Source organism: Pinus tabuliformis, chromosome 1_2 (assembly GCF_031772625.1).
Source record: "Pinus tabuliformis cultivar Carrire ecotype Pingquan chromosome 1_2, CPIR1, whole genome shotgun sequence".
Lineage (NCBI taxonomy): Eukaryota > Viridiplantae > Streptophyta > Pinopsida > Pinales > Pinaceae > Pinus > Pinus tabuliformis.
In genome coordinates, this window is record NC_142298.1 from 324,269,833 (window position 1) to 324,280,645 (window position 10,813).

The window sequence follows — 10,813 nt, forward strand, 5'->3', positions numbered from 1 at the left end:
GCATTGTGACAAGGATTGTTTCACCATCAAAATAAACTACGTTTATTTTAGTGTTTGTAGTATTGATATTTGCCTTTACCAATGTTTCATTTATAATATTAGTCCCATGGGTTTAATATTATTCCCTTGGGTTCATAATCCCTTGATTTTTAGTATTAATCCCTTGGGTTTATTTTTCATTTGGGTTTATAATATCAATCCCTTGGGTTTATTATTCCCTTTGGTTTATATTATCAATCATGGTAAACCATTGTCAATCATAGCCAAACATCATCAACCATGGTTGAATGACGCATTATGACAAGAATTGTCTCAATGTCAAAATAAACAAGGTTTATTTTAGTATTTGTAGTATTTATATTTGGGTTTACCAATGTTGGGTTTATAATATTAGTCCCTTGGTTGAATGTCGCATTTTGACAAAGATTGCCTCACCATTTTTAGTCTTTGCAATATTTATATTTGGGTTTACAAATGTTGGGTTTATAATATTAGTCCCTTGGGCTTAATATTATTCCCTTGGGTTCATAATCCCTTGGGGTTTTAGTATTAATCCCTTGGGTTTATTATTCATTTGGGTTTATAATATCAAAACTTTGGGTTTTTATTCCCTTAGGTTTATGATATAAATCGTAGCCAAACATGGTCAACCATGTTTGAATGTCGCATTGTGACAAGGATTGTCTCACCATTAAAATAAACTATGTTTATTTTAGTGTTTGTAGTATTGATATTTGGGTTTACCAATGTTGGGTTTATAATATTAGTCCCATGGGTTTAATATTATTCCCTTCGGTTCATAATCCCTTGGGGTTTTAGTATTAATCCCTTCATTTTATTATTCCTTTGGGTTTAGAATATCAATCATGGTCAACCATTGTCAATCATAGCAAACCATGGTCAACCATGTTTGAATGTCGCATTGTGACAACGATTGTCTCACCATCAAAATAAAACATGTTTATTTTAGTGTTTGTAGTGTTTATATTTGGGTTTAACAATGTTGGGTTTATAATATTAGTCCCATGGGTTTAATATTATTCTCTTGAGTTCATAATCCCTTGGGTTTTTCGTATTAATCCCTTAGTTTTATTATGCTTTGGGGTTTATAATATCAATTCTTTGGGTTTATTATTCCCTTAGGTTTATAATATCGATCATGGTCAACCATTGTCAATCATAGACAACCATGGTCAACTATGGTTGAATGTCACATTGTGACAAGGATTCTCTCACCTTGAAAATACACCATGTTTATTTTAGTCTTTTTAATATTTATATTAGGGTTTACCAATGTTGGGTTTATAATATTAGTCCCTTGGATTTAATATTATTTCCTTGGGTTTAATTCCTTGGGGTTTTAGTATTAATCCTTTGGGTTTTGTAATATCAATTCCTTGTGCTTCTTGATTCCTTAGGTTTTTAATATTTATCCGTTGGGTTCATTAATTCCTTAGGTTTATAATATTAAACAGTTGGGTTTATTAGTTCCTTAGGTTTATAATATTAGTCCTTTTTGTTTAATATTATTTCCATTGGTTCCTAATCCCTTGGGTAATAATAAACAAAATGGACTAATATTATAAACCCAATGTCTACAAACCCTAAGATAAATATTAAAAATACTAAAACCTAAAAATAATAATAATAATAGTATAATAATCATAAATATTATGACTATTATATTATTATAAATATTATTATTATTATGAATTTATATTATTATAATAATATTAATATAATAATCATAAATATATAAGAATATAGTTGTTATTATTTATATAGTTATTAATTATCTTAAATAATTGGTCTTTAATGTTATTATTATAATAATAATTATATTTGTATATTATAATAATATAATGATAAATATATTATTATTATTATTATTAGTATATAATATAATATAATTATTATAGTAATATAATAATAAATATATTTTATTATTATAATAATAATGCAATATAATTGTTATTATTATTTTTATAATTTTATATTATTATTATAATAATATAATAATAATTATATTATTTTAATAATATAATGATAATCTAATATTAATATTATTATGAGCTATTCTTATTATTAATTAATATATATTAGGAGTTTATATTATTATTATTATAATATTTATATAATAATATATGTAAATATCTTCGTTGTTAATATTCATATAGTTATTAATAATTTTAAATAGTTGGTGTTCAAAAAAATACTCATAATAATTATTAATGTGGTTGATATAAGCCTATTGGCCTATATCAATACACCTATCAATGTTTATCAATGACATAGGTAAATGTGGTTGGGCTAGTTTATGTTATGTGAGAACTTGGGAAAGCACAAAGACAACAAATTTTTAATTTTTAATTACAGTCCTGTCAACCTCGCTGGCATTTGCTCTAGAATATTGGCATGGGTGGATCCGTTTCTTGGTGAACCTCAGACAAACTAGGTGTCCAGGTTATGCATTGTATATTCAATTATTTTTTTTCAACATGTATGTTTGATGGGACTTCACAGGCAGGTATATGTGGTTGCAGAGTTTGGATCAGATTTTCTTTTCAAGTGGCTCATCAACGACAAGCTGGGAAGATCTAATTTTGGTCCAGCATATTTCAAACGCTGGATGTATCATATTTTGTTGTTAAGACGAGTTTCACACTATAATCTTTTAGCGTATTTTCCTAGAAGCTAATATGGAGGTCCATATTTGGTCTACATGCCCCAGCTCGTTATATGCATTTTTGTTTTACTGTAATGGAAGAAGGCAATATGATCATCAACTAATGTCTTAGATATAGTTTTTGTCTCCATGTTTTCGATATGGACTTACTTGAAACATATATGTTATTATAGTTTTGTTTGGAATTGTTTATCTTAGGGATGATTATGTTGTTTTTTTTGTTTTTTTATATGGAGATTTTGACATTATATTTTTACTGTTCTTAAAGAGGATGAGAGACAAATTATTATATATTTACTAATTTTTCATATACAGAGAAAAGGTGTTTTCTTCTCATAGATAAAGAAAATGTGTTTTCTCCTTCTGGAAAAAAAAAAAAAGAAAAGAAATTTTTTAATTAAAATGATGATATAAAATTTAATTCAATTTTGATATTTTAAATTGATCATGAGATTTTAATAATATTTAAAAAATATGTTTCTATTTGTTTATTTGTTAAATAAAAATTTAATATAAATATTTGAAAAATATTATTTTTATTATTTTTGAGGCGGACCTCCTTTCTAAGGAGGGCATACAACAGGTTATGGGCAGATGGAATATAAGAGAAACTGAAGAAGGAAGGATTTGGGGAACCGATCAACAACCTTTCAACAAATGATGGTTCATATGCATGTTTTTGTTAATTTCACTATTTTCTCAAGTTGATGTGTTTTTTCTACTAGATATTTCGGAGGATACAAACAATATGAAAGCAAGTCCGATCACCAACTCCGACCTTTGGAATTTTGGTGTTTGGAATCAATTTGCAAGTAGTACCACTGTTCAAATATAAGGAGGTGTCACCCATAAGTCGGTAGTGTAAGAGGATACAAGCAATATGAAAGCAAGTCCCATCACTAACTCCGACCTCTAGAGTTACAAGCAATATGAAAGCAAGTCCCATCACTAACTCCGACCTCTAGAGTTTTGGTGTTTGGAATTGATTTGCAACTAGTCCCACCCCTGTTCAAATCTGAGGAGGCCTCACCCATATGCCCATAGTGTAGGAGGATACAAGCAATATGAAAGCAAGTTTCATCACCAACTTTTGGTGTTTGGAATCAATTTGCAAGTAGTCTCACCTATGTTCAAGTGTTCAAATCTCATGGACGTCACCCATATATCAGTAGTGTAGAAAGATACAAGAAATATGAAAACAAGTCCCATTACCAACTCTCTAATACCTCTAACATCTACAGATATAACTTTTTATTTTCTTAATAAAAAATTCAATTAAATCTTTTTGCACATTTAATTTTAATTTTAATATTTAATCAATTTTTATAAATAATATAATAAATTTGATTAAAAATAAATATTAAAAAAATATTAATAAATAAATATTACTAAAATTGCGAACTTTGAATTCCAACTGGAAGATTGCCCAAAATAATTCCAAAACACTCACAGACAGAGTGAGCGCTGTTGCTAATAACATGTAATGTATGGAAGAAAAAAAATCTTGAAATAAAAACTGATTCCATGTATAAATGAATTCCAACCATAAATCTTGGTCTAAACTCCAATTGGTGTTTGAAGATGATTACTTCATTCGAAATCAAATGTTCCCGCAAAAAATAGGCGAACGGGATTTATAAAAAACGGTTGAGGTACGTTTCGACAGTAGTGTATTGAACATCTGGGTAGAGCTCAGTCGCTTCTTTTCCATCGTCTCCAATCTCAAAATTAGAGAGGCAACCCTCGTAGAATATGTGGTAAAAATGCGTCATACCAATCTGCTCTGCCAAACTTCTCCCTGCATCCATTATCCATATTCACATTAATATGCTTGCATTGATAGTTTATCAATGGTAAAAATTATTACGTATAATTGGACATTTTATTAAATAATATATATTTCGAAAATTAAATTCATCATCAAATTCTACCTGAAAAGAAATACTACCATACTAACCTTTTAAGTATTAAATATTAAACCAGGGTAAGTGGTACTAATATTAAACAATGATAAGTGGTTAAGTGAAGACACAAATATATTATAATTTATTATATTTACCTTTCATCAATTTCAGGAAATCATCGCTTGACAGGTATGTTTTCTCTAAGGTTTTTCCTGTGTATTTCTCCCAAATCTGTATCACCTCTTTCTGAGACAGAATGTTAGCAGCAGGGCGAATGTAGAGGGTTTTGTTCAGAGTGCGTGGATCGTCCACGGTCCTTATTGCATAAGTTGCTACATCATCTTCGTCCACCCAAATAGCTGTAAAATAACATCTCATTATCATCTAACTGTAATATCACATCTAATTAACAAATAATGATATTTTTTCAATTGTAATTAATTGAAATATTTTCATAAATTCCCTAATATCTCATATTTTCATAAATGCCCTAATATCTCGGATCTAATGTCCAAGTGTTAAGGTTGATAAAACGACTTTGCATCAACCCCGACCTTCAAAATGCATTGGACCCAAGGGCCTAATTTTGTATGCGGAGTCATTGTAATTTTTATAAAATTTCTGATATCTATTTTGTTAGGTTTTACATAGTGAATGTTGTTATAAGTATAATTACAAATTTAAATATGAATTTGATTTGATATAAGAAAAATTAATGAATTGAATTTTAATAAGGAAAAAATTCAAGAGTATATATTTTTAGAATATTTATATTAATTTTTTCAATATTTTAAAAAATTGCAATAGAACATTATTGAAAATCTCAAATAATTCTTAAAAATTGTTTTTGATGATAAAAGTAAATATAATTATATACTAAAACAAATTGTATAGCTTTACATTAGAATTTTTGCATTCAAATAATAGATTATGAGAATTTATGTATTCATTTATATATCCAACTATACCATAAACTATATGATGCCCAATATAAATTGAACTTCATAAAAATTCCACATTGTAGTGAACAATATTGATTCCAAATTACCAACTAATTTTATGTTTAGAATGTGCTCATATATTATATGTGTATAAACATTCTCTCAAAATATACATTTATATTCCTAAATTAATATTCTTCATTTATCGAACTAAATTAAATTTAATTTTTTTAACAATTAACAATAATATCTATTATTTTTAATTAATAATTATTTATTAATATGATGAAATTAAAAATTATTTTATATTACAAAATATTAATATTACATTTTGTTTTGTAAATTTAACAAGGCTACATTATCATATCATGCTATGACATGTTTGTCTAAAACGCGATTATCTGCCTTAACCCGATTTCAAAACTTTACGGTACATGTTCGTTCAACAGATTTCAAATTTGTACACCCATATAATAATTTCTATCATAAAATTCCTATCTCATACAAAATGAGAACGGTACACCCACCCGAGCTTAAACCAAAAGTATTTGCATGGCTACTCCCCATCTAATCACTAAACCATATAAGAAAGAAAGATCAGTTACCTTTAGCATTCCCGTCTCCATAGATGCAAACTCGATCTGCAGGGGGTGTTACACGACCAAGCTGTGCCAACCCCCCTACGAAATACCCTGCAAAGCAGTTTGCAGATACGTAAGTGTACGGGATCCCCGCTGCTTCGATGGCGCGCCTGACCTCTCGTTTGTCAATGAAAGTGACATTTCCTGGTTCCATTGCATGTTCCATTCTGTCCGGATCTATGCCAAATTCAGATGGGAGAAATCTCTGCACACATTACTCACAAGAATATAATTATTATTGCGAATAATCCCCCCATATATAGTAAGAACTTAAATTACAAGCTGATTTTGCCTTGATGTTGGGAGCTTCTTTAATGGCTTCCACCAGCTTCAGCTGCTGAAGAATTGCGTGACTGCGAATGTGGTTTCCAGCCATGGCGCAAATCACAACATCAACTTTCTTCAAAGCGGCCACAAGGCTCTCATGATTATCAAACGACCCCTGCCAGGTCAAATATTTGTATAAGGAAAAATGACTAACACCATAGAAGAGAAGACTCAAAATAATATTGCTTATTTGGTTTCAGGGTGAAGAGAGGTGAAGAGAGCATTGCTAAGACACACTATGGGATAAGTCACTAATTCCATTCCATATCATAAGTTACCAGTTGCAAGATTTGAAAAAAAATACAAAATAATATTAGTATATATCACCTGTAAAAGATGGGCTCCGGCACTTTTGAAGGACAAGAGCATTTGGAGCTTTTCAATGTCAAGGCCAATGGCCTCTGGGCGAGAAAGAACATAAGTAGAATGACCAAAGGCCAAGCTGGCCCTTACAAACCTTCTGCCAATGTATCCCGTCCCTCCCACTATCAAAATCCTGGCCTTGCCCTCCCCCGCCATCGATGATAAACAATAAGTTACAGTCCACCGTTTGCAATTCAGCGTTCGTCCGTATATACATAATCGCAGGACCAGTCAATTCCAGCAACATCATTGTGGGTAGGAAGTGCGGTGTAAGATGTATACTTCTCTTTTAAGTTTTGAACGGCCAACAACCCACGGCATGGAACTGCACGGCGAGGAACGCAGTTCCATGCTTTGACTTAAGCCTTACTCCGTGTGGCAGCTGTCCTGTCAACATGAGCGCCTTGTTAAGCCGAAGGCCTTTTTTTATGGTGAGGCTTTGCCTCTAGCTAGATTGGGGGCCGCAACGTATGATTCCTAGATTTTTTTTTATTTTTTTTTGGTTGGCGTTCAACGTGGATAAGCAGGTCTTGATTTCGTGAGTTTCACATGCTCCATATTAATTTCTTTCGCCCGCTCCATTGTTATTAGTCTCAGAACATCTATTTTCTGAGGACGTTTGTTTTTAGCTTTGGGGAAGAGCAGGCACTCGAACCATTCTCTACGGTGATATTGACCGAGCTGTTTTCGTTTTTCGTTCAAAGCAGATTCTTGTCTCTATCAATTATCACAGAGTTTTTATCAGTTATCACAGGGCTCAGTCCAAAGCAGATTCTCATCTCTATCCATTAGCAGTCTCTTTATCAATGAGCACAGGGCTCAGTGCAGATCCCTCAATACTGGTTTCCATTGGAAACCACCATTCTAGGCCAAGCCTGCCCATATTTCAATATCATAATCATGTGAGAACCTACATGAGCCCAAGAAAAAGAAAGAATTCCCTGGTGCCTTGGGCTTTTTCTTTTCACTAATATGTAAAAATACTAGATAATAGCACTTAACCAAGAGTTCCCATATTATTGCTACATTTTTTTAATTAGCATTTAGTAAAAAAAATTCAAAAAATCTTATTATATCATTTTTAAACTTATTTTTCATAAATTTAACAGGATCACAAATAATAACAAAATCTTTCAGAAAAATTATGTAGGAGTAATATTGTCTAAGCCTTTCGAACCATCGATGTGGTTCATTTTCTGAGCAAGAAGATGATAGATGAAGAAAACAACTACTTAGCAGTTAGAAAAAATAACTAATTTGACTAAAAATATTTATTTATCAGTTTAGTATGATTTCTATTTTTTAAATTTTTACGGAGATTAAAAATAATTTCTATTATTATAAATTTCTAAGGCCTCCAAAATTCTAAGCTCTATGACCAAATTTTTTATATAAAAATCCATGACGAGTGGCCTTTAAATGGGAAATGGACTGCAACCTACCATCAATTTATTTTAGTCACCCGACAAAAGTGCAAATCACAATTAGGTGAGTTGCAGCTGCTTTCAACTAAAACTTCGACTTGCAATAAATAGATAGATGATTAATACAAAAGTTATTTATTATTTTATTTTTTTAATGTAGATTTTAAGGTGAGAATACACATTATTAAAAATTTATTGAAATTTTTTTTAAGGACATTGTAAATTTATTTATGATATAATTGATAATCATTGTAATATACAAAAGGGGTTGTTTAATTATTTCGTGTTAGAGTTTTTGGTTTAAATTGGGCAAAACAATTTTTGACATATTTTATAGTTTTTAAGGTTTAAAATCTGTTTTTGAATACAAATAGATTCAACACTTCAAAAAATTCGTAGTACACTAAGACTAGTATAACCACATTAAAAATATTAATGTTGTTGACTTCATAAATATAACTAAAAAAACTATTGCAACACCAAAAATGCCTTACTAATACACACATTTATTTGATTAACCATGTATAAAAATGTTATGGGTCAACTTCAATCTAAGAAAAATAAAAATAATTATAAATGAATATTATAAATAATAATTATGAACTTATCATGGAGGAACTTATTAGGATTGGAATAATCTCAAATCCCTAGGAAATTAGTGGGTGGGAAGCAACTTGGCATGAATATGATTTTTTAAATTTATTAAAAGTAATGAGCATTTTACTAAATAATTTTTTCTTATATAAAAATGAATGTTATAAATAATAATGCCAAACTTATCATAGAGGAACTTATTAGAATTGGAATAATCTCAAATCCCTAGAAAACTGGTGGGTGGGGAATCTAATTTTTTAAATTTATTAAAAGGCAATGCAACCTAACAAGCTTCTTTAATACACTACTTGATAAGCATTAAGACTAAGCATATGTTGAACATATCCCCTTAAAAATCAATATAGGCTCCCAATAAAAATATATAAAAAAAAGGTCAACATATTCTCATCCACCTTAAATTAAAATAAGAAGCCTTGGCCAATTAGTTCACAAGTCAAACTTGTAATTTCAAGTTCCCTGTAATTTCAACAAATTCTTACAAAATTTCTAACAAGTTTCAAAAATATCCCAAAAAAAAAAAAAAACTCCACAACCTAACTACTATAACAAAAAAACATTATTATAAAATCTTTTATCATTTTTTTTAAATAAAAAAAAAAACAACTTACAAATTTTATGCTTAAATTCATTCTTCTCCATAATAATTAGTTAAAAAATAATATAAAAATAACATGACAAATTTATCATCCTTATCTATAATATTTGGTTATTAAAAATAATATAAAAATAACTTAGCAAATTTATCATCCTTATCCATAATATTTGGTTCCATTATTATTGAAAAACTTTTAATATTTTCTATTTTACCAATTTTGTGACTTTATCGTAATTATCTTTTTTTTCTAACTTAAGAACTAACAAAATATTGATATACTTAAATGTAACCTTAATACATTTGGTTTAAATTTACGCATAATGTACTTTAAATTATTTTTTATTTAAAAAAATATTTATCTTATTATTCCTTCTCTAATGTATTTTAAATTATTTTTTATTTAAAAAAATATTTATCTTATTATTCCTTCTCTTATGTAGTTTAAAATTGTATACTCTATTTATAATATTTATTTATTTAAATTTTTATTTTTAAATAAAAATATTTATAATATTATTTTAATTTTTAATAAAATATTCTTTATATTATTTCAAGGTTAATATGAACTATTCCACCAAAGCCCAAGTCAGAAATGACATATCCCATCATGAAGATATGCCTAAATCAATTAAATACTGCTTGAAACTAAAAAACTTCAGATGTTGAATAGTTAACAACATTATTATTGATTTATAATGATTTTTTTTATATGGTTGATCTATTTAATCATATAGTTTTAAATGGTGTTTTAATTATAAATTTCATTAAAAAAAAATGATTTAAACAAAGTCATCAAATTAAAATTAGTATTAGTATATAGAAAATGAATATATAAAAAATGAATATGATGAAAATTAATTCTATCACTAAATGATTCAAGCTCTCATATATGATTCAAGCAGCATATAAAAAGTAAAAATTAGTACAATTTGTGTTTTTTCGCTGTAATTTGTGAGAGCTCAAAGTATCTATTTATTTACTGTTTTAAAAAAAAACTCTACTTATATCATGAAAAATAGAATATAAATTTATTTGAAATTTTTTAGGAAGAAGATTGAAGTCTAGTAGGCAAATAGAATGTAAATTTGTTTTGGAAATTTCTTAGGGAGAAAGTTAAAATCTAGTAGGTCACTTGAGATAGAGGTTGGGTGAAAGATTGCATCCATTGTATTTACAAATAAAAAAATAAAATCCTTACATGTTTCTTTCAAGTTAGATCTTTTTATATTAATAGAATGTATGCATATTTTTTTATCACTAAAAATTAAAAATAAAATAAAATAAATTTTTTAATTGTATTTATCTTAGGTGTTTGGG

The 10,813-nt window shown here is 28.5% G+C and overlaps 1 protein-coding gene across 1 annotated transcript; it reads right to left on the bottom strand.

Annotated features, from left to right (window-relative positions):
• Window positions 1-4,190: 4,190 nt before the first annotated feature.
• LOC149205695 (bifunctional pinoresinol-lariciresinol reductase 2-like) lies at window positions 4,191-7,033 on the bottom strand. Its single transcript, XM_089393528.1, has 5 exons — window positions 6,827-7,033; window positions 6,465-6,614; window positions 6,137-6,377; window positions 4,746-4,949; window positions 4,191-4,484 (listed from the first exon to the last, which is right to left on the bottom strand). The coding sequence occupies exons 1-5, from the start codon at window positions 7,016-7,018 to the stop codon at window positions 4,321-4,323; spliced, it is 951 nt and encodes a 316-aa protein (XP_089249654.1). The 5' UTR covers window positions 7,019-7,033; the 3' UTR covers window positions 4,191-4,320.
• Between the last annotated feature and the right edge of the window lie 3,780 nt (window positions 7,034-10,813).

What these genes read in the sequence shown, in the direction of transcription:
- LOC149205695 (XM_089393528.1), bottom strand. Translation starts at nt 7,018, where the DNA reads ATGGCGGGGGAGGGCAAGGCCAGGATTTTGATAGTGGGAGGGACGGGA. An exon ending in AAGAAGCTCCCAACATCAAG is followed by an intron (nt 6,378 to 6,464) that starts GCAAAATCAGCT and finishes TAATGTGTGCAG; the next exon opens with AGATTTCTCCCATCTGAATT. An exon ending in TGGAGACGGGAATGCTAAAG is followed by an intron (nt 4,950 to 6,136) that starts GTAACTGATCTT and finishes GTTATTTTACAG; the next exon opens with CTATTTGGGTGGACGAAGAT.